The sequence below is a fragment of the Hemibagrus wyckioides genome, linkage group LG06, assembly GCF_019097595.1.
Source record: "Hemibagrus wyckioides isolate EC202008001 linkage group LG06, SWU_Hwy_1.0, whole genome shotgun sequence".
Taxonomy (NCBI): Eukaryota; Metazoa; Chordata; class Actinopteri; order Siluriformes; family Bagridae; genus Hemibagrus; species Hemibagrus wyckioides.
In genome coordinates this window covers 20,268,079-20,294,166 of record NC_080715.1, presented here as the reverse complement: position 1 = coordinate 20,294,166, position 26,088 = coordinate 20,268,079, and the positions used below count along the sequence as shown (strand labels likewise).

General features: G+C 36.6%; 1 protein-coding gene across 5 annotated transcripts in view; it reads right to left on the bottom strand.

The window, feature by feature from the left end:
* The window catches only part of lrp1bb (low density lipoprotein receptor-related protein 1Bb), a 271,908-nt gene that overhangs the window by 182,025 nt on the left and 63,795 nt on the right, over window positions 1–26,088 (bottom strand). For 4 of the 5 annotated variants that reach the window (XM_058392915.1, XM_058392917.1, XM_058392919.1 and 1 more), the window contains exon 2: window positions 11,023–11,109. The exons of the other annotated variant lie outside the window; for it this stretch is intronic. In XM_058392915.1, coding sequence (XP_058248898.1) covers window positions 11,023–11,109 — 87 coding nt within the window. The remainder of the gene's footprint in view (window positions 1–11,022; window positions 11,110–26,088) is intronic. 5 annotated transcript variants of the gene reach the window in all.

The window sequence follows — 26,088 nt, the reverse complement described above, 5'->3', positions numbered from 1 at the left end:
TTAATGTGCGATGAAAGCCTTCTGGCTGAAATGTTAGCTGCTTTGTTAATTATGATTATCATTTTAATCAGGACCATGCTGGGAAAAAATGGGGGAAAATAAATAAATAAATAATATCCACTAGTTAGAAGCTCAGTAAACTACAATTGAGTGGTTTCTTTTATCGTGCCCTGATGTCACAGGCACACATTTATATATACAAAAGTTTGTATACCCTTCCAGTTATAGGAATAAATTCACTCATTCCATTCATTCACCTTCAATAACCATGCTATTCTGTTGCATTCAGAGCTTATACTAGGAATACTGGTCCCAAGGTAGGAATACACCCTGGATGGGAAACACACACACACACACACATACTGACAACAAGCAATTTACTATAGCTATACACTTACTGGAATGTGTTTGGGACCCAGTGAGCCCAGTTTCACAGAATAATCTTTAGATGAATCGTCATTATTATAAATTATTCATTATAAGTAGCAATAATCATAATAATAACCATCAAAAAGAGTACACTCAAATTTTGGTAAAACGTATACAAATGTAATATTAGTGCAGAGTTTTCTTATTCAACTTGACTTTACAATTTTGTTTTGGATTTGTTTTCCTCATTTGTTCCATGGTATGGTAGTGTAATAAGTCTTTCTTTGATTCCCACTGACTTTTAACTGAACTACTTACAGAAAACTGCTGGAGCGTTGAAGTCTATTTGTTAAATCATATTTAAGTAATAGTTCAAAATGAGCATATGCTGACTGCATTAGAACATTAAACATCTTAATTGGGCATATTTCATTCAATTAACCAGAACATGTCAACAGGAATGCAACACTTGAGCTTGCTGATAAAGATTACTATTAACTAACTCCATTTAAATCTTTCTTTTTTTCCTTGTCTCCCAGGAAGCAAGAAAGACACCAACTATTGGACTCAACTTTACGTGCTATATATATATATATATATATATATATATATACACTATATTGCCAAAAGTATTCGCTCACCTGCCTTGACTCGCATATGAACTTAAGTGACATCCCATTCCTAATCCATAGGGTTCAATATGACGTCGGTCCACCCTTTGCAGCTATAACAGCTTCAACTCTTCTGGGAAGGCTGTCCACAAGGTTTAGGAGTGTGTTTATGGGAATTTTTGACCATTCTTCCAGAAGCGCATTTGTGAGGTCACACACTGATGTTGGACGAGAAGGCCTGGCTCTCAGTCTCCGCTCTAATTCATCCCAAAGGTGTTCTATCGGGTTGAGGTCAGGACTCTGTGCAGGCCAGTCAAGTTCATCCACACCAGACTCTGTCATCCATGTCTTTATGGACCTTGCTTTGTGCACTGGTGCACAGTCATGTTGGAAGAGGAAGGGGCCAGCTCCAAACTGTTCCCACAAAGTTGGGAGCATGGAATTGTCCAAAATGTCTTGGTATGCTGAAGCATTCAGAGTTCCTTTCACTGGAACTAAGGGGCCAAGCCCAGCTCCTGAAAAACAACCCCACACCATAATCCCCCTCCACCAAACTTTACATTTGGCACAATGCAGTCAGACAAGTACCGTTCTCCTGGCAACCGCCAAACCCAGACTCGTCCATCAGATTGCCAGATGGAGAAGCGTGATTCGTCACTCCAGAGAACGCGTCTCCACTGCTCTAGAGTCCAGTGGCGGCGTGCTTTACACCACTGCATCCGACGCTTTGCATTGCACTTGGTGATGTATGGCTTGGATGCAGCTGCTCGGCCATGGAAACCCATTCCATGAAGCTCTCTGCGCACTGTTCTTGAGCTAATCTGAAGGCCACATGAAGTTTGGAGGTCTGTAGCGATTGACTCTGCAGAAAGTTGGAGACCTCTTCGCACTATGCGCCTCAGCATCCGCTGACCCCGCTCCGTCAGTTTACGTGGCCTACCACTTTGTGGCTGAGTTGCTGTCATTTGCAAACACTTCCACGTTCTTATAATACAGCTGACAGTTGACTGTGGAATATTTAGGAGTGAGGAAATTTCACGACTGGATTTGTTGCACAGGTGGCATCCTATCACAGTTCCACGCTGGAATTCACTGAGCTCCCGAGAGCGACCCATTCTTTCACAAATGTTTGTAAAAACAGTCTGCATGCCTAGGTGCTTGATTTTATACACCTGTGGCCATGGAAGTGATTGGAACACCTGATTCTGATTATTTGGATGGGTGAGCGAATACTTTTGGCAATATAGTGTATATATATTAAGTAATTTAACCAATGTTCTACAAAGTGTTTGAAGATATATTTTAATAGGGAAAATTGTAACTGGAAACTCTAGGACCAAGGCTTTTGTTCTTTAGATTATATCTTAACTTTTCAAGAAATATTTTTTTTATTATTTTCCAAAATATTATAATATTTTGAATAATACATGACAGGTCATGCTGTTATATGAAAATAATGCAGACGAGTGCACTCGCACACATTATTTTTGTATAACCTCATGGTATTGGGTGTGTTATTCTACTTATACTAATGTAAATTGCCAACATTTACATTGTTTAATAAATTAATGAATTACACATCACACATTTTATAGTTCCATTTAATCTTCTGGATCATCTGAGAGAACATCTGAGAGAGGTCCTGTTCACACTTACCAGCCCTCCTCTCTTTCTCTCTCTCTCTCACACACACACACACACACACACACACACACACACACACACACACACGCTCACACTCGCTTTAAATCAGAAGATAAATATTGCAGATGATAAATGTATGAAAAAAGAATGTCCATAGTTCAGTGACTCCTATTTCATAAACATTACCCACTGCTGCGTCTGGAGCAGATTCTCTGTCACATGCGTTTATGTAAATGATTTAGCTGAAGGCAGCTCATAGAAAAAAGAAAAGTTTTCGCAGACTTTCGCAGATTTAACCGCTCTGGTTTAATCAGAGAAGTGATGATATAGCATGCTCAAAAAAGCCAGTGACAAAACAGATTGTTTATAGAGGACTCGACAGAGAGGTGTGTGTCTATTCTCTGTTTTAAAGTTTGAGACTGATGAGTTGCTTGTCCTTGAATATGTCCTTACCACTCAAAAGTGGTAAAGTGATGTTCAAGTGCGAGAAAAAATACATGTCCATTTGTTTAAAGTCATGTATAATTACTAATGGTTAAGAATTCAAATGTAATTTCTGTCACCATTTAGTTATGCATGTTACTTATCCAGACCTGATTCATACTGATTCATGTTAATTTGCACTGCATTATAATAACATTATTTTTTAATTGTTGTTTGCTGTTGCTTGTGCTTCATGGCAGTAATAAAGGAGCATTCCCATTTTACCACACAGTGACCCCGTAACTACATTCAACCCCTTCTCTGTAGAATCTGTTTTTGCCATTTGCATTGGTATGAGGCTTGTTTGTTTGTGTTCTGTCTGATGTCTGCTCTGATTTGAGGATTGCTCTGAAAGGCAATGGCATTCATATTGATGTTCAAACTGGTTCATCTTCAAATGTCAAAGAGATTAGCTCCAGACTTCACTGTGTGCATCTTTCATTTCCTCCACTTAGTCCTATATAGGTGCAGACTTACACGTTTCTCCTTTATCAGCACATGGCTCAGCACAACGCTCACCAGGGTAACTCGATCAAATGGGCGTTAATGCATGATAAAGACAAAGTTGATTAAAAGGAATGGTTGCCTAAATAGAGTGAATTAATTCTCGTAGTACTTTAATTAGGTCCTCTACCGAAGCCTAGCTGCGGTTGTAGGACTGAGCTTTGCTCGACTGTGATTTTACACTCACAGCATTCCTTCTAATTCTAAAGAAGTGTTACCAAAACATTGCTCTGTAAGCCTCAGCAATCCTCTGTCTGATGGCAATTAAGTGCAAGGCTGAACAGAAACACCAGCTATATTGGTGTAAACATGACTGTTCAGCCTCATTGCTCCAGGCCGCAGCACTGGCTTTAAGCCTTCTCACACAATAACACACACTAGGCCTACTGTTCCTTGGCCTTGCATTAGCCATGCATACTTCGTAAATCATAGACAAAATTTAATTAAAGCCATTCATCATCACCAAGTAATGTAATCAACATCCAGTGAAATGGAGCCATCACTTCCTTCAAACGGGTATGCCGTCCACACCACCAAATCTCAATACATCACATTCAAAACTACTCACCGTTCAATAAAGCATCCATATATCACAGCCGCGCCGCTGCAGGGGACTCAGCACCTGCACTGAGCCATGCATTTTTAAACACACAGCCACAGTCACTCACAATGCCTAAGATACAATCCTGTGGGATGGAGGTCAGCCCCATGGCTAGGATGATAGAATTTCTATATTTTCAAAAGTTCTGAGATCTGCTAATATGTATATATTCTGAATGGACTTTATTCCAAGGAGAGTTCCTTAGCCTTAATGTCACTCACATAAATAATGCATGGCTTTTTTTGGAACAGGACAGTAAGCCAAATGCAAACTTTTATGCAAACAGTTATTTGAAAAAGCCATTTTGCTGCATTGTTTTCAAGCCTGGTGGCCCATTATTCTGGGAATAAATGTACTGTTGAGTGGAGAATACCTATGTGGCAGCAGCAGCCATCTCAATAGAATTCCTGGAGTGTGTGCCTCTTACACACAACATACAGTAGGTGGTCAAGTGCCTAGATAAGTATTCATGCTGTTTAAAACAGTTCAGCCCTTGTACTATTTTAGAAAATGTATAGCCCTCCAGAGAAGAAGTGACTGAGTTTTTTTTTTTCTTGGCATTTCTAATACATTTTTCAAAACAGTATTCTCAGAGTTGCCATAAATAATCCAAACCCTGACATTCAAAAGTTCTGGAAGGGAATTGTTACTCTTTGTAATTTACTGCACTGTAAATGGACAGAATCCATTATTGAGATAATATATCACTTTGAATGCTAATCACAATTAATTAAGAAATAATACATGTTGTGCTGGTGCTGTGATGATGTTACTAGTTTAATGTTGTTGATTTTCCTATAAGAGCATGCCCTGAAGTGCTGAACATTGAGGATTGTCTGTTAAACAATTAAGCTTGTATTATTACTTTTATCCTAGCAGCTATAAACAGATCCTGCACTGCCTCTTGAAGTTAATAAAATTCAACTTGTTAAGGAAAACCTTGGCATTAGAAAACTCAGACAAGTGCTGACACTGGAGGCCCTTTACATAAATCACATTTGACTTATATCATTGTCTTTGTAAAATACTTTTCATTCATTTTTATCCCATTTATTATTAGACTTACATTATGTGTAGCATACACTATCCAATCTCTGTGAATGAGCTGTTACTATAGAAATAATCAGGATGTTTATATGCAACCAAACAATCTATTAGTAATCGGATTGAGAGCAAAATTAGATTGAATGTAAACACCTCAGTCAATTCGATTAGGTTTGATCTGAATGAAATTATTCGCGTACAATAGCGCATGTTTATTTAAGTCTTACATTTTCATGCTGGGACATATTCATGCTGTCCAGTGGAAAGATCTGGTCATTGGAGGAGACAGAATATATGCAATGCACATGTAAATCGGTATCAGAATCAGAATGTAATGTTTAGGGTACATATAAACAGTACAGTTGAGCCGGATTGAATAAATTTGTATTGGGAAAAAATGGGTGCATGTAAACATAGCTAATAATGTATTAGAATCGTTCATTAATATAAACCTTTAATTTAATTTTCATAAAAAAAAAAATCAATACGTTTTTACCAAACATATTTGAGAATTCAATAGTAATGTGGTATAAATTTTTTTTTTATTAATATAACTACAGTTGTCACAGACAACCCAACTGGTTTTACAGTTTAATGCTTTGTTTTAATTTATTTCACTTGAACTCAACTTGTAAATGCAATGAGTCAAAGAAATTATGTAATTAATCAAAAATGTTTGACTGATTGCCCCAAAACATGCATTGCAACGTGGTTTTTGCTGCTAATGTTATTACTGTGGTATTATTAAAAAGTGTGAAAAATTGTTTATGAATAGCCAAAGAATTTATGTGCAGCTACTGTAAATCTGTGTGGAAACGGGTCCATTAATATAATGCAGATGTGCACTATGCAGATGTGGACAGTTTTAGTGAAGTAAAAGTAAAAATAAAAACGCAAAGATGTATCAGGTAATAAAGTAATCTTAGTGATATGACAGGATAATTGGAAAATTGAGAAAATAAAATGTTTGAATTGAAAACTATTTAAGACATTAGTGATTTAGTGCTTGTTTTCTTCAAAGTGCATCTCATTGGAAAACACACGTTTCTGTGCAGGTGTGTTACATGGTGAGTTTCTTTCCCCCAAAAGTGAGCAATGTGCTTGCTCTGGTGTATCAAAGCACGCAGTGTATCAACACACATCTCTGCTGCAACAGCAGGGGCCTAATGTTGGCTTTAGTAGTTTGATGTCACCCAATGGTACCATGACAGCAAACTGTCAGATTTTGAAATATGCTCTTTTCAGAAAGCTGCAAGTCACATGCTGATGATTTTGTCACCAACAAAACAATACTGAGGGGTAAGAGAGGGGGAGAAATTGGTGCTGCAGATACATGGAAAGAAAATGAAAAATGGCAAAGCAAATCTGACAATATCGAAAACAAACTTATTGAATAAAATAGGAGCAAGCATACTTGCTCAAACAGCACTAAAATACTTGCTAAATTATACAATTTATGGCTCATGAGACAATGCAGCCTGGATGTAAATTTTATTACAACCCTCCTTTGAGCTTTTTGTCACAGTGAAATAGGGCGCCAAGTGATTTCATTTTTTAACCTAGTATTTGAGCCTGCATTCTTTCTAAATTTCTCAGAGGCTCACAGCTCCAGAACCTTCACAAACAGGAGAGACTGTTTGTCTTTTGTTTGTTCTGCTTATTTATTTGCTGCATCAAAGCAGATGGCAAGCGTTAGAGGACTGAGTAAGAGTACAAAGACTCCAACAAAATAAACAGGATAGTCTTAAAAGCTCAGCATGTCACACTGATCGGCATATTAGTGTGTATATGAAATGCATCTTGAAAGTTGTGGACTGAGATTTAAACTGCATATTCTGTTGTTGTTGTTTCGGCTGCTCCCTATTTGGGGTCGCCACAGCATCCAATCCGCATATTTGATTTGGCACAGGTTTTATGCCGGATGCCCTTCCTGATGCAACCCTCCAATTTTATCCGGGCTTGGGACTAGCACTGAGAGTTAACTCCTCAGAGGCTGGTTTGGTTTCCTGCCCAGGAATTGAGTCCGAGCCACGGCAGTACAAGCCTCGGATCCTGTAGCTGGACCACCAGGGACATATATAATGCATATACTAATATACCATATTTCTGGTGTCTCCAATTTACCAAATCCTAAATTTACTAACAGTACTACTTTAGGGTCTTATCAAGCCATTTTTCTTCTTTTGCTTTTCTGTTAACTGCAGAGATAAATACTGCACAAAATGGCTGCCCCTCAGCTCAATAACAAGATGCTACGCTACATTACCTTCCAGACCTCTTTCCTGCAGGTGCCAATTTTCTTGTGGAATGGAAACATTTACTATCTATTTATTATAATATGAAATTGGCGAGCAGAGGCTGAACGCACATAAACCTCTCCTTTGTCTGACATAAAACGTAATAATACCATGGGCTAAAGAGACTAATAAGCAATACTGAGCCTGTTAGCTACTTTTTAATTGAATGGTCTGCTTGTTTAATTTGTAACAATAAAAAAAGAAAACAGAACACCAAAAGAACATTTAGCATTTAGTGCAGATTTAAAATGAAGTATATTATCATTAAACAAATCACTTCCTATGATTTGGTGGATTAAAGTGCTGTAAATGTAATCAGGGTGTCAGGTTAAAGGAGTCTGAGAGGATGCATGTGCAGGTAAAAATGGTTTAATAAAAGTCGTAACAAAAACCCGAAAACACTAGGCATGTTCAAAATGAAAACAGGCTGTGATCAAGCGATCAGCAAAAAGGATGTCAGAGAGCAGAATCAAAAACAGAGAACCAGGCAAGGTCAAAGCCAACATCAATAAACACTATGCAAAAGGCTTGGTAACAAGAAAAAGCACAAAAAACTGGACATATAGCTCTCCAGAAACAAGGTTTCAATGAAAAAAAAAAAAAAAAAAAAAAATGGTACAGGCAAAAAGATCACATAAGGGAAACAGCCAGAGACAAGATATGGATGCAGACAAGACATGAACCAAAACAAAACACACAGCAATGTAGAAGTGAGCACTGTGGTACTGTGGACTGCTACATGTGATGAGTAGCTCATTTCACAGTGTCTGGTGTGAGAAGGAGATTTGTGACATAGGGCTTTCATGCTAACTGTAATACTGTGAATTCTGCTAATGTTTTCATGAAGATTGGTGTGGCATTTTTGTAGCATTGTTTATATGTTAGTAGTAGTATTAGCAGCAGTAGTAATACTAGTACCAATATTACACTTCAGTCTCTGGAAGTAATAAAAAAATGTGCCAGCGTGTTAGAGAGGAGAGTACTGCAGTGAGCTAAATGTAGCAGGAACAAGTTCTAGATGAAAATACTAATTTGCACTCCCTCTGACAATTCACTGCCCCAGGCAACAGACAGTTGTGTTGCCCCATCTGATGTCTGAACGTCACTCATGCAGAATGAATAGTAATGAAAATACATACATACATATTATTATTATTATTATTATTATTATTATTATTATTATTATTATTGTTGTTGTTGTTGTTGTTGTTGTTGTTGTTGCTGTCTATATTGATGACATAATTAAATAGAAAAAGTGAAACCTTAGCAAATACAAATACATAGCAAAAGCAAAAGATTTTTCTTAATATGGGTGGGAAATTTTTTAAGTAGCAGTTTGTTGCTATATTTTCTGCAGTGATGTGAAAGACATTTATGATTGTTCCAACAGCAGAAGTAAGAACAGTTTAGAAGTAAGACCTACAAGTCAAGCGTATTGCACAAGGCACGATCTGTTGCATCAGAAATGTGAAAAAACCACAACACCATATCTCAATGTTTATCCAGACCATTATGCGATTAACAGTGACTACCTGCCTACAAACCTGACAGTTATACTAAAACTGGAAATCCTTTGCTACAAATCTCTCTTACTGAAGTCAAACATTAATATAGAACAAAATGTTCACTGAAAAATATGTTAAACCTGGCAGAAAAATAGCTCTTCAGCAAGCAAAAAAGTTTCCTTTTTATCATAGAGTGTGGTACGATGTGCTTAAAGTGTTCCAGGCCTGTCATCCCACTTTCCTTCCCCATTAGAGAAGAGCAGGCTGATTTCCAGCTCCCTCTGCTAGCCCTAGTAGTCTGTCTAGTCCCAGAGGGCTGCTGGATGAGAGGCTAAGCCAGGTTCCCTCTGGCCATATGGCACAGGAAACACTCAGCCACCCTTCCCTTGAGGCAACACAGTGAGGTGATTACATTCCATGGTGGCAGAACTTAAAAAAATAAAAAATCATGAAATGTCAACATGTAAAAAAAAACATACACAGGGCCAATACACACAACTTACACAGAGTAAAAAATAAATAAATAAATAAATAAATAAATAAATACACAAGATTGGAATGGTGTACTTGTCAGAACAGCATAATACTACAAATAAAATGTACAAATAATTTACATTTTAAGTATATTGTGAAAGGGTTGTACAGGACTGCAATCACACTGTCTTTGGTTTGAGAATCTTGTGTTTGCTGACGTCTGTATAATTATGAGTATACAGTATATTAGTCCGTACATCCATCCATCCGTCCATCCATCCATCCGTCTGTCCATCCATCCGTTCATCCGCCCATCCATCCATCCGCCCATCCATCCATCCATTTTGTAAACTGATTATTCTACTGGGTGGCACGGAACCTGGAGCCTATCCCAGGAGACTCAGGGCACAAGGCAGGGTGTTCCTGGGACAGGAAGCCAGTCTATCACAGTGCACAATACCACACACACCATGGACAATTCATAGATGCCAATCAGCCTACAATGCATGTCTTTGTACTGTAGGAGAACGCCAATGTACTTAGGGGAAACATGCAAACTCCACACACAGGGTGGAGGTGGGAATTATTATAGAAATCTTTAATATATAAATTCTATTGCTCTCCAAGGGATATACAACCATATTATAAGTTATATTGAACCTCATGGTTCTATATAGAACCTCAAGGAACCTCCTTTTAAGAGTAGCAAGGGTAAAATATAAATGCATTGGATAAATTGTAGGTGTTGCCCACTCTGAATACAGCATGGTCACAGGATTTGTAAGACCATTTCAACAACAATGGAATTGTAGGTGCTGCCCACTCTGAATACAGCATGGTCACAGGTTTTTTAATACCAGTCCAAAGACAATGGAAAGAGACCTATTGCACCTTCAGTGAAACTACTTTTTATTTTCTCTGAAATACACTTGACAACATTTAAGGGACCATCTGCCTTTATTACCACTAATCCTAAACTTTCCTGGCAACAACTGTGAGCTGGCAGTGGCCCAAGTTAAAGGAAATACCAAAGTCTTGTAAATGAGGAAACTGATAGGGTAAGTGCTTAATTCCATTTCCTATCAATACCTAATCCATGATAATGAGCTACTCAAAATTCCTATGATAAATAATTCTGGCTTCCACTCAGGGGCATTATACATAAAACGGAGCAGACGTGATTAATCTAAATGATAATGGAATACCAGAGGAGGGAAGAGTTGGCCCACTGTGCCTGGAATATGGAATAAATTAACATTTGTGGGAAACTCCACATAAACATAAAGTAATCAGCCATTGCTGTTCAGCAACATACTGATTAATTCATCTTCTGATGAATATACTTACTAGTGACAAATAAGAAAGCTCTCAACATATTAGTCGCTCTAAGAGAGTTGGCTCGTACACAGGTTACAATGTAAATGTATTCATACAGTATGATTATGAGCTGGTATGGAATGGAAATGCTTTATGTTGGATGAATAACTTACATCTCTGGGGGGTTTCGTCAGAGGCGTCTGGACATTCGGCTTCTCTGTCATCGCACAGAAACTCGCCGACATCACACACAACTGCCTCTGATCAACATGAAAAGTTGAAGAGAACAAATGTGCTATGAGATGGAATGGATGTACAGCATGTATGGGTTCAAACAATGTTATTATACTGTTATTACTATGTTATTACACGGTTATAACCATGCTTTGTGACAATATGCTGAGGAGAACAGCGAAACAGATAGAAGCAAGATGCAAAAGGGAAAATTATCATATACTATTAAATGTAATTTGACTTTTATTTCTTTCCAACACATTTCAGATTTACAGCCAGCATGTTACACTGTGTAAGCATGAAGGCATTGGCTGCGTGTTTCTCTAAAGCCCAAATCTGACAGCATGTTGATACGCCTTTTGCCAGCGGCTGTCAGATCCATTCAGGGATCACCAAAGATGTGCAGTATATTTCACTACAAGATTTGACTCCAGTCTGTTTCCACACAAAAGAGGCATTTTTGTATCCCCTGGGCTCAGTACAGCATCGTTCTTTAAGAGTTTACGTTCACACTCAACCCCTTCAATGTCCACCCTGCTGCCGTGAGCTGTTGCTCTACTTTTAAATAAAGAAATAACTCTGGGGTAAACTGCATGTGGTGTGTCAAAGCACACTGAGAAAACACACACCTTTGAAAAGGTTTGTTGTAGGAGAAAAGGGTCATGTTAATAGTAAACAGATTACTGGAGATAATTCTATGCACTGCTGCTTCCTCCTTGAGTGCCTCCCAGCAAAATCACAATCAAGGGGAAACCTTGAAACGTTTAAAAAAAGACTCATCTGTTTTCCAACCACTGAGCTATTATACTGTTTACTGCCTTGTTTCAAGCTCTTCATAAAAAGAGCTGCTTACTGACCCATTACTGTAGAATATTGTGGAGCTAAGCATAGTTTATATCTTTTATGAATGTGAAAGATCAGAAAAGGGGTATGCTTAAATATTAGTGTTTTTCAAAACACCATCATTTCCACCTCCACACCAATATTGCATTAAGTACCATGATAGCACTCATGAAACAACACTAAGCATAATAACAGCACACAGAAATTAAAACATAGACAGCATCCGAGGAATTTGGTGCACATGAATGCAGAGCAATTTTAGGAAACGTATTAAACAAACAGTAAAACAGTGTCCACTGAAAATTCACAGCATAAACTGATAAACTTCTTTAAGCGTACAGTGAAGCGTTCTCACCCTTGTAAAAGATTTCTACATTGAAAGCTTTCTGATAAAAAACACTTTTGTAGGGTTCTACCTTGAACCTTTAAAGAATCTCCCAGAGAGACAAGCACCCATAAATGTATTAGCAAACCCACAAGGCAAGTAAAAGCTAAAATGTGCTGCCAAGTTTCATTATCATGTTACTGGCTAGGCTATAAAGTGGTAGCTAAAGTAATATAGTAACATAATAGCAAGATAGTTAGCTAGTAAAGTGTGTTAATACCGAATATAAGAGACCAAAAAGTTTATGATTATTAAGTTCTTCTAACAAAGTTTCCAATGTAGGAAGTCAGCAAGTCATTAGTCATTTGACATTTTGTCATTATCCTGCACATAAAATATTATTTGAGTCTAGACAGAGTCTTTAGTTTCTCTCAGTATGTTTAACAGTAAGGTCTGTTCCTTATTCTGAAAAGAATCTGTCATCTATGAATGCAAATCAATCCTCATATTAAAAAGAAAACTACAATTAGTCAGCTCATGTTTCAGCTGATGTGTATAGTGGGATTCGGGTGTGATTAGCGCTGTAGTTACAGTATTAAGGTGACATACTGCCATAAAGTGCATGATATTCAAACACAGACCCTAATATATGTATATATATATATATATATATATATATATATATATATATATATATATATATATATATATATTTCTAATATATATAAATAAGTAAATCATACAGAAACTACTGTATAGTACATAAACAGCCAGGGTTTTTTTTTAACATATCCTCATAAAACAGTAATAACTGTTTCACTTTCATCACACCACCTTTTACCTAATTAACTATAAATGTCAACTATAAATTTATATACTATATAACATATTTTCTTTTCTCTACTTAAATGATTTCCCAAATATACTACCTCCTCATTTTTATCTCTACCAATACAAAAAAATTACTGATGCAGAAGAACATTCTGTTTTGTTCATTTGTTGAGGGAGTGGTCTGAAAATAACATACATTTTGAGAACTTTCAGCAAATAAAAAGGAACAACCAAAAATACATCAATGGAAAGCCAAAAAAAATTAATCAAATATAATTCCTGATGGAGAGCATCCTTGTAGATTTTCATCACCAGTAATTGTAAAAGAAAACGGTCCTAGAAAATTGCTCAAAGCATGAGTTGTTCCACAATTGATGCCTTTTCTGTGAAGTCAGATTGGACTGTGAAGCTCAGCTGGTAGTCTGTGTTGATTCACTTCAACAACAAGTTTTACATCAGGCTAAAACAATTACAGAGAATATGATGATGACTAGCCCTTGTCCCTCATCCCATACCCCAAAGAACAACAGCTTCTGCACAGAATGAACAGCGAAGTCAATTTTATTACAGGGGTGGCCATAAAGATAGTGTGTTTACATCAACCAGACGGCAATAACTGAAATAATTTTGTAAACTGACTCTCCCCTTATTGACAACTGCTTTATTCACTTAACATTTTCACACAACTGCATTACTGCATGCTCCCTCTACAGTGCAAGGTTGGTGCCTAAATTCAGCACAAACAGCAAGAAACAGTTAGTGTTTGGCTGATACAGACAAGGAGGTCTCTGAAGTGGACATAACGTGTCTGGCTTACTGAATCTACCCTGGAGGTATTTCTGCCTTTGCAGCTGAATTGATTAGCATTTGAAACAGTCTACTCTTGGGTTCAGAGCCATTTCTCTTGCTGCTGGTTGAAACTGGAGAGGGGACAACCTCTGGACCCTGGAGGTGCAGCTTGCCACTGATGTGCTCCATCTTTCATGTTGAGGTGATTTAAAAGCGAAGAGTCCAATTTGAATTATCAGCCTGACCCTTCATGCTACTTCAACCTGCCTCATACATCTAGAGGGCCACTCTTCTTGACTCAAGTGTTTGATGCTCCCATAGCACTTCCTCAATTGTTTTGCTACAGCTTTCTGTCCATTTAGAACAATAAACTGGAAAAGAAAATGCAAGGTTAAAAATCCTGTATGCAAATGTTGTGACATTCATTTTAATACACAAAGAAAGTTTTGCATAAGAAAGGACCAAATGCTATGATACACCACTAAACGTTTCAGATATTTGAAGATAATTTCAAACGAAATTCAGGAAAGGGAGATAAAAATAACCAAGCGGCAAAATGGCACCGGTCTTTAGTCAGGCAAAAGTAAACCCATTACCATAACAGTTGGAAATGTTCAGCAGAGCCTGGCCCAGCATCTTATTATGAGCTTAATTCTGACACCCAACTGCCTCAGTGGGCTAAACACACTGGCTCATTAAAGTCTCTTAGCCTTTGTAATGTCATCAGCTTTCAATGCACAAACCTGTCACTTAGAGGCAGTGGACAGATGACACTGCTTTTAAGACTCCATGTGGATACTCAGAAACATTCTCTTCCATAAAAGGAAGAACAGAGTGTTTAATTTCTAGTGACTCTGTCAGAACATATAGTCATCTCTCGCCAGGCCTCTTTACAACTTAGTGCTACATGGAGAATTGTAGCATTCACTAGGAGAATGTGACATATATTAACTAGATTGATAGATAGATAGATAGATAGATAGATAGATAGATAGATAGATAGATAGATAGATAGATAGATAGATAGATAGATAGATAGATAGATAGATAGATAGATAGATAGATAGATAGATAGAATTGAAGAAATATAACAAACAATCAACACAAGGGCACAAAAGTCAATACAGTCAATTGCAGACTCTGTTAATGAAGCTGAATCAAATGTGCACTAGAGTAACCCTCAAAATGGAATCACTTAGCAGCTGCACAACTAATTTAGAGCTTCAATTGGATGCTCAACAGCTGTTAAGCCCCTCTTCCTAAGTCTCCCTTTGTCTTGAGTCTCATTATCCCTCCAACTGTTCTCTGTCAACATTCCCTGGATCTTTGTTTTACCTTGAAAACCAGCAGCAGTGTGTCTCTGTGGGTTTTTGTGCAGTTCTCATTTGAGCTGCATTAAAGAGAAACCTCTCCAAATCCGTGTCCTTGTGGGTTGCTGGGGCAATGCAATGATTATGACCAATTAAAAGCGAATGCACTAAAGGTAGAAACACTGTCAAACAGAGATTTATAACCTGAGATTTAGAAGTATATGTGGGAAAAGTTGGCACATATAGCCAGACGGGCTTTTAGTAGATTTCAAAGCCTGCTGTAACAAAATGTCACACGCAAGAGCCCTTGAATATTAACACAAACAGTAAATACACTCTTGAAGGAGTTCTTGCTACTCTGTTTTGAGGTCAGGTTCACAGAGCTGCTCTCAGCTGAGACGTATATTTTCAAACTTCTTAATAAACTCAACTCCTGAAACATCCAACTCTCAATTTGACAGAAATCCACATATTTTGATCTAATTGTCAACTGCCTCAAGGTTGATAGACAAACCAAGATACTTTCTGTAAAGCAACTTTCATAAGAACATTCCTAGCTACAGTTTTCAAATATGTCAGTTTCCTTTACATTTTCTCAAGTCTTTATGGTGAATAAACCAATAAATATAGTTACATGCCTGGAATAAAATGGTGTAAATAAATTGACTTTAAAATCTGTCTGTCAGACATATAAACAAAAAATGCCATTATCAGTGAAACACTTATGTGCCATGGTGACTCCCATGAGGAAGGAAAAAATGTATGCACTGCAGTGACAGTGATAATGAGGCATAGCCATATTTCTGAGGTCAGATCTTAAAGCTGAAGATGTGTTAAACTGGTGTAAACCAGCACCTTTCTACTCGTTCTGCTTCAGAGTTACACAGTTGAATTAATTATTGGAAACCCCATCAAACTAAGAATCTAACTACACAAGCATATAACAGTAAAGATCTTGAATCTTGAATCAGCATGTTTGGTGGGAGAGTAAAAGTGGAGCTGCATACAGTACAAAGAAAACACCTTCCATTAAATGAAAATGTGGTGAATCATTAATAGTTTCAGGCTGTTTTGCCCGGTCAAGAAGCTCTTTTGAAGTTTGAATTCTCTAAGGATATTTTAGGCCAAAACCTGGTTACCTCATGTCTACATATACCCTTCTAATGATGAAATAACCCCAAAGAAACACCCAAACAATCCACAGGTTTTCATTAGGTCACAGAAATGGCTGCAGGAGCGAAAAAATCAGTGCATTACAATACACCCAATGATCTCAATCTCTGGATTCGATCCTTAATGAAAACCTGAGCTCTTATTTGAAAAGGAAAGTCCATGGGCACAAGCCTTTTAAGATAATCATATGTAATAACATACATACTTCTGCAGAGGGGAGAGGAGAAGGCTTGTTTTAATTGGAACAAGGTATCATAGAGACTGTAGGCTCTAAAAACTATCTGCTCTTTGAACTGATGTTAATATCTCTAACAACATTTTTATATTCTCCAATATCATTGCTTTGATAAAATTGACAACAAACAATTATAAGAATAGGTATCTTAATACCAATACCACTTAATAACAAACAAGCTTATACCCCTTTTTTTAAAAATATATTTTATTATATTCCTTTTTCTTTTTCTTTTTTTTCTATTTTCATTTCTATTCTGTCCATTGTTGCACTTTGGGAGGGGTAACTAAGAAAAGCCATTTCACCACATTACATCACATCTGTGTCATATGTATGTGACAAATAAAGAACCTTTGTATCTTATTTTACTTTCCCGCAGGCATTTTACTTTCCCACACAAATTTCAGTAAATACTCCAGTTAGCTCCACTGTATGAAGAGGGAGTGTTGGGAGGTGTGGAAAGCGATGCTTGAAGGTGCCACACATTTAGAAATTCCACACAGCACCCCGTTCAGGAAACACATCCTGTGCCAGAAGGCCTTTACCATGGCAACTTTGAGTCGGTCTGTCTGCATCCTAGCGTTGCAGGAGACATCAATGGGAAAGGAAAAAGAGTGGCTTCATTAGATATGACCTGACCTTCAGTTTCCAGGGAGGTCACTTATATTTTCTAAACAACAGCAAGGGCATGTCAACAAATTATCAAAGGGAACATGGGTAGATTTTTAACAGCCATTGCAAGAATAGCCTCCTACTCCTTGGCATAATCTACCTTGTAAACAATGAATTATTCATTGGACTGAATTTAAATCTTGGGCCCTCAAAGCTCCTCTGCCTTTTATGATTTTACACCATACTAGACAGTGTCGAATTGGACTGTCTCTGCATTTAATAACCTTATTGGATGGTATAATACATCATTTCTCACAGAGTAATTGCAGGCTAATGAGTCAAGAATATATGTAATATGTGTAACTTAAAATCCACCAATGGCTTTCCATTTAATCAAAATCTACATTGTACTATGTCCACGACATGCAAAGTCTATGCTAATTCAACATGCAAAGTCTATGCAAATGCAAAGTGTATGCTAATAATGTCCTCTATTCAAGGTCATTAAAGAAATTCTTGTAGTTCCCTACACTACATGTGTTTAGTTAGGGATACTGTCCCCTATGATATGATTAGCAGTCTGGAGAATACATGACAGCATCATAGCAGATAGGATAGTGCTTTTATCATTCCAGAAGGTAAACTGCCAATCAACAGAGTTTAGAGATTAGAGTATGTCTAGTTAGAATGCTCAGCCTGTTATACCCTTCAGAATCCAGGATTTAACACATCCTTTGGTTGTCACCTGCGAGCTTGGTTCACTGTCAAATGCTGCAATTAATGACAATATAAGTGCCTAATCTGCTGAGATAGATTTTTGTTAGACTCAAAAAATCATTCTATGGATCTCAAAAACTCCTATATTTTCTTATAATGTGGTATAAATTTTAGAAATATAATGCAAAACAATACAAGACATACACTCCTTGATAACATATAATCATTTTGCAGAGAAAAATTCTGATTATAATGGCACATACATACATACATATAACTGCACATACAGTACTCTAGCATTAATTTGGATGTGCATAATTATAAATCAACTGTAATATTTATTAAACATTACAACTTTAAAGTTTTTTAGGTAATATAAACTTTTAAGGCAGTATTTTGAAAACATTTTTTGTAATGTCTTTTTGCAATTCATTTCAAATTTATTCTAGCATATTCAAGCATTCTATAAAGCTCCTCTAAAGCATGCAAAAATGACAGTGGCATATGTATATTGTATGTAGCACACATTTAACCTTGAAGGTGATTTTGGAGCAATATTGTTACATTAGACTGCAAAATACAGTACATGTCCATATGCAAGAATGTTCTTCAAAGCACACAACCATATAGACAGTAATCTGCAAAGCACACAAACATATACAAATGGACACTAAATGTTGTGCATAATCGAGCACACTCATGCAGTATGCACTTATGCCATATAAGGTGTCCAAGAACATAATCTGTATGTTTTTCTAACCAATGCTTTTGCTTTTAACTTTTTTAAGAACATCAGGATACACTTTAAGTACAGTGCAAGCTAATTACAAAGTCACATCCACTTGGGACCTTAGATTTTTCATGGAGCATTAACAACAACATAGCCACAAACGAAATTGCTAAAGGCTGATTTGTGTGTATGAACTGATTGTTTTCAATACCTGATTCTTTGGGCTGTTGAGAGAAATCCTGATGTATTATAACACCGTTGAATGAAGGTATGTCTACAACCTCTCAAAAGAAGCTGCTAGACGGCATACTGTATACTATACTGAATTATAAGCATTATATTGATTTAGTAATATCTGGTTTATACATATTACATCATTGAAATCTGCATATATATACAGTCAATATTTCACAACACACTGAATAGACATTATTAGTTGATTGATCCTAACCTATCTTAGTGGAGTCAGTAACCTACTCTGCATTAAACAGCTTTATTCAACCTCTTTTATGAGTCAGCAGAGCACTAAAATTTCCTTCATTGAGCTAACATCCAATGAGTGAAACCTATTGCTCAGATTCCTGTCACTAATGGATGATATGTTAGAAAAAATTTCCATAAGCAAATGGTGTTGCCATGTTCAACAGACACCACTTTTCTCTGAGGCATCAAATGCAGCCACAGTTACTACACTTTTAATTAACTTCGCTCACATCAACTGTATATAGAGGAGATTCCAGCAAGCCACATTGACACATCGCTGGTAACTATGCCTGACAATCTGTAACAGTACCCTACAATCTGTGCTGTTTTTGTGTTTGTTTAATTGTTTGTCGGTTTGTTTTAAGAAATTTTCAAGTGATTTTCAAGTAATTTTGACGATCAGAAAGAGTAAACATGGCTTCTAATAAAATATAATGAATGATCTTGCTGTAAAATTGGTCTGTAAAAATTTTTTTCTAATGATGCTTTTAAAAATATCATCATAATTAAAGCGTTTATAAATGTGGCAAGATTACATTTGATTTCACTCTGTTCATAAAACAGAAAACGGAAAATATTTAAAAAAAAAAAAAAAAGAAGGGCTTATTTAATAGGAATGTCCAAATTTCTTCAGTGGTTTGTTTCCACAAGTTCAATGAAATTCTCTGAAAATGTCTGAAAATCTTGTATATTCATCAAAACAGTCCACTTATTAAATAGCTATATAGAAATTTATTATTATTAATTTAATAAATTAATAACAAAACTAAAAGCAAACCTCATTTCACACATATTTCTATTATAAAACTTACCAATAGATGTTTTTGATAAATAGCTTTTTTTGTTAAAATACATTACTCGAGTGGTTAATATATCTCTTCTGGAGGAATGCACCTCATTTTTATAAAGAGCAATTTTTCTGAATGTTTCCTTTAAATATGTTTTGACATATTCTACCATATTGTGTGGTATTGTCTCATCAGTTACAGTGTTTTCTGAAATGTTGTTGTGTGCTGTTATGCTGTGCATCTGTGGGCCGCTGTAACTGAATGCCTCTCACTAACGCTTCACAAGACAATCATGCTTTCACAACTCAGGTCCCTTGTAGTTTCCGACACCTATCAAAATAAACTGCATCAATGAAAACAACTAGTAGGCATGACTTGTCAGATTGAAATTTGACTTTAAGACAAAATATATATATAAATATAAATATTTATATTTGTCTTAAAGTCAAATTTCAATCTGACAAGTCATGCCTACTTATATAATAATATATAATATATAATATAATATATGTATATTATATACAGTATATATGTATACATATATATGTATATATATATACACTATATTGCCAAAAGTATTCACTCACCTGCCTTGACTCGCATATGAACTTAAGTGACATCCCATTCCTAATCCATAGGGTTCAATATGACGTCAGTCCACCCTTTGCAGCTATAACAGCTTCAACTCTTCTGGGAAGGCTGTCCACAAGGTTTAGGAGTGTGTTTATGGGAATTTTTGACCATTCTTCCAGAAGCACATTTGTGAGGTCACACACTGATGTTGGACGAGAAGGCCTGGCTCTCAGTCTCCGCTCTAATTCATCCCAAAGGTGTTCTATCAGGTTGAGGTCAGGACTCTGTGCAGGCCAGTCAAGTTCATCCACACCAGACTCTGTCATCCATGTCTTTATGGACCTTGCTTTGTGCACTGGTGCACAGTCATGTTGGAAGAGGAAGGGGCCAGCTCCAAACTGTTCCAACAAAGTTGGGAGCATGGAATTGTCCAAAATGTCTTGGTATGCTGAAGCATTCAGAGTTCCTTTCACTGGAACTAAGGGGCCAAGCCCAGCTCCTGAAAAACAACCCCACACCATAATACCCCCTCCACCAAACTTTACACTTGGCACAATGCAGTCAGACAAGTACTGTTCTCCTGGCAACCGCCAAACCCAGACTCGTCCATCAGATTGCCAGATGGAGAAGCGCGATTCGTCACTCCAGAGAACGCGTCTCCACTGCTCTAGAGTCCAGTGGCTGCGTGCTTTACACCACTGCATCCGACGCTTTGCATTGCACTTGGTGATGTATGGCTTGGATGTAGCTGCTCGGCCATGGAAACCCATTCCATGAAGCTCTCTGCGCACTGTTCTTGAGCTAATCTGAAGGCCACATGAAGTTTGGAGGTCTGTAGCGATTGACTCTGCAGAAAGTTGGCGACCTCTTTGCACTATGCACCTCAGCATCCGCTGACCCCGCTCCATCAGTTTACGTGGCCTGCTGAGTTGCTGTCGTTCCCAGACACTTCCACGTTCTTATAATAGAGCTGACAATTGACTGTGGAATATTTAGGAGCGAGAAAATTTCATGACTGGATTTGTTGCACAGGTGGCATCCTATCACAGTTCCACGCTGGAATTCACTGAGCTCCTGAGAGCGACCCATTCTTTCACAAATGTTTGTAAAAACAGTCTGCATGCCTAGGTGCTTGATTTTATACACCTGTGGCCATGGAAGTGATTGGAACACCTGATTCTGATTATTTGGATGGGTGAGCGAATACTTTTGGCAATATAGTGTGTATATATATATATATATATATATATATATATATATATATATATATATATATATATATATATATTTTTTTTTTTTTTTTTTTTTTTTCCATAACTGTATACTGACAAACTTATTTTGCTGGATATGTATTGTTTTTATATCGTTCTGCTACTTGGAGAGAAAAAACTTACATTATTCATAATAATATAGGTTCATGAAAAGGACCAGGAAAATTGGCGCCTTATTGGGGGTGCGAAATGTGTTCACCATGCATCCAAAATAAGCATTTGATTTATTAATACTGTAGATCAGCACACAACCTGCCTGTAACTTATGATAGCCTTGCAAATTATTTTAAACGTTGAAGCATAGCTGTGGTGACTACAAGAATGCAAGTTCAGTAATAGGTTTCTCTTGTTAGAGCAAGTAAACAGTGTGTAGTGCAGTGAGGGCATGGCTGATATGACATTAGACTCCCTGCTGTTTTTACCCTAATAAAAGACTGCATGCAGATTAGTCTGTGTGTAATTAAGCTGTATTTTATTTTGCATGTGGTTGACTGCTACTGCTGTAACATTTAGATAATTGCTGATGTTACAAATGACCTGTTTAGTGTGCTAAATCTATTTATTAAACATGAGGAAAACTTTTATTTGTTCATATGTGACATATTATTCCTAATGACCAGGTCTGCCAGATCTATGTGATGAATAACGTGTAATAAAAAAGCAGTATTTCAACTTATCTAAACAATTATTTTACCAAGGTCCTAGTCTAATATTAATATTAATATTTTGTATGAATACATAACCCTATAAATTGGTAGACTAACAGATAGATAGATAAAAAGTAGCCCAATCTGAGAGAAGACTGTGTATCAGGCAATACTCTCTCCAGTACGCTGACCAACATTTTCAATGCTAATTATTTGCAACTAGCTTTAGAAGACTTACTAAATTACATGCAAAACTATCTGTTGCTAATTGTCCATAGTTTAGTACATAAAACAGAATATGTAATCAGCTGTATTTCGTATTGTTTTGTGCGTAAGCTATGTGTTTAAACTCATTCACCAGTTTTGTGCATTCCTACGCAAGGATTTGTATGCAGAATTCTGTCTAATTGTGCCTGAAAATGGGAACAAACAGTACATCCAGCTCTTAGTTTGCCAAAATAATGAGAATGTCTCTCAAAACTGAGATGAGCATACCACCTCCGAGTGAAAGGATGTCCCAAACAACTCAACAACTCCCATGCAGCCACATTTCATCAGTCAAAGAGTGAATATGCCTTTTCCAGTTCAGTGGTCTGGCAAAAACATGTCTAATTGCAGTACATCTCAGTAAACTGCTTCGGAACTGAGCATCTGACCTTTTTCTATGGTTAATTAGCAAGGTTGTCAGTAGCACTGTGCCTTTAATAAAAAAATGTACTGAACCAAGGATGCTCTCTTACAATTATTTAAAAAATGCAAGCAAAATCATTATAGCAAACACATACAAAGACAAGTCTGCATTAGTAATGGAGACATTTTTTTGCTACAAATATCTGGGAAGAGATTTATAGGTTGGGTTTTGATGAGACTGTGAGTTACACCAGCATATTGAAGTCATGAAACCTCTGATAATATATCAGTATAAATTGCACATTAGAGAACTACAGTCATGATTTATTATATAATTAATGTAAGCCCTTGGAAGTAAACAATATAGTAGTGTATCATGGGATTTATGTGCACTGAAATCTCTAAAACACTGGGAGGAGACCACAAAAATGCTTCTGCATATGATGCTCTCTGAATACTAACTACGTTAAAGGTATTAGTGGAGAAAACAGAATTTCTTGTTGACAGAAAAACAGAATTTATGGTTGTTTCAATAATAGGGTTTAATGTAAGCCGTGTCTTTTAACCTTACTAAATATACTTATATCTTCTACAGAGGAATTCACATCCACTCACTTACTCAAACATTTTTATTTGCATATTTTTTTGTTTACTGTTTTAATTTCAACACATCCACCTTGATTTAGTCAGACTTTCACAGCCTGTTCTTTGCTAAGGGACAGAAAGGTGTTGAAATAACATGAAAATAGAGCTGGTACATGAAGGCATGGAAATGCTTTAATGAACCTTAAGAAAAGTAAACAAATCAGTTCTGTGAAAAATAAATAATTAATGAAGTTAAATAAATAAAGTTGCACAGTTTTTAGCATTTTGGGTCTGAAATGTAACTGCATTTGTTGAGTCTTGAACTGCATTTGTATTCAAACTGTGAGCAGAATGCTTACACTCAGGCCGCTACAATGATGGCCAACTCATTATAGGCTAAAGAAGAGGTTTTTAATTCTCCTGGGAAACACATGTATAAAGCTCTAAACAATCAGTGGTTTTTTACAAGCCTTTCCAACCTCCATAAATTTACCACAGCAGTGTTTCCTATTTTGTAAACATTGCCCCATTTCAGTAAATTGTCCCGCCTTTATCCATTTAAACATGGACTACATCAAAATGGTTTATCTACTATGAATATTGCACTTCCAAGTCATGCTGCATAAAATCTGGTCTTTATATACAGCATCTGACTATATTCTGACTAAGAAATGATCTATTTTTGTTTAGTTTTTTTTATCACATATGTTTTATGCATTTATCTCTATAATCTATAATATGCATTTATGTAATGAAAAGTTAAATAACACTGAATATATTACTCATATTATATATTAGATATACCTTTTCTGCTGTAATTTGCTTTAAAATCTCTAGCAGTAATATAGCAGTGTATACCAAGCACATACTAACAAAAATGAACACAGGCTCAGAGTGGTACTTTAACAGGAGCTCCAAGTGGTACTTTAACACCAGTGATTCGCTGCACATTGAATGCTATTAATATACAGTTAAACTTTCTAGTTTGATGGGTTCAGCAGGAATGTCAAAAAGGGAATAAATTTGCTGTTACAAATTATAATCAGGACTTTTAGTGACCACTTGTTATGTGAAAGTCATTTTACTTTCTCTCTTAATGTTTCAAACAGAACTTATACATGCATTTAGAGAAACATAAAGAGCAATTTTGCCTTTGATAGTATTTTTAGATAAGTTACTCTGAATCACAGGATAGCAATGGATTTACTGTTATGTTATATAGTGATTTTGGGAGAAAGGAGTTTTGTACAGAAGGTACGGAAACTATATTCTGTAAGACTATAAGTTTCGTTTTTCATTCTTACTTTCATAACTTTCATCTTCTACTAAGTTTTCATTTCTGGCATTAGGCAGACACCCTTATCCAGAGCGACTTACAATGTACCTCATTTTTATACAACTGAGCAATTGAGGGTTAAGGGCATTGCTCAGGGGCCCAGCAGTGGCAGTTTGGTGGAACTGGGATTTGAACTCACAACTTTCCAATCAGTAGCCCAACACCTTAACTACTAAGCTACCACATCCCTTTAACTAGATTTTGTTATCATTTATCACATTTACACTTCTGCTTAATTCAACCTACCTAAATGCAACAGGTGCTAATGGTACACATTATTATTACTGTATTCTGAAGTCTAAGCAGAAATGTATTTTGGCACAGACAGCATCCTTTTGAGTCATCATCGATGACAAGCATTAGGAACCACACAGGAGTAAAAGGCACAAACAGCACTAATTGCTGCACTAAATAGTCCATGTTCTAGCTAGCTTGCTTTATTCAAACTGTGTGCGTCATTGCTAACCTTAACAACCGTGTCCTAGCTACAGCACATACACTTTTATACTCAGCTACACATAAATGTAACATTAGCTGAATATCCATTAAAACCGTGCATGTGTGAATTAGCACATCAAGTAGGTGTGGCTGTTAAGTATATTTAAGCACGTACAGATTTTGCGGGAAATGTGTGAATGAAGCCTAAAAGACATTGTTAGCAGCACAAAGGCTGGAGAATACTGAATAAGACAAGTAATTATAGAATATGAGCGGAATTCACTGCCCTGAGTAAAGTGAAGAAACCTTGAACAAGATACAATTAAAGCTAACCTTTTCAAACTTTGTTAACCATGAAAAACTCAAGCTATTTAATTTTTCGGATATAAAAGCACAAACACTGGTCTCACCTCAAGTGTTCACCCAAGCCTTCACTCCTTCTCCTCTAACAAGTAAAGCATTAAATTACAGTCTCCTTTACCTAAAACTATAGCGAGCAGCTGCCACAAAATCCTCAACAGATCTCAAGGTTTAAGAACTTAAAAGCACAAAGAGAAAGAGCTTTCCCATTAGAATTCCTCTTAATATCATTTTATGGTGTTTTATAGTGAGGAATTTCATGTCAGAATTAATCATAGTAATATTATTAATATAAAACTTCCAAATGGCAGCCATCAACAACTCTAAAA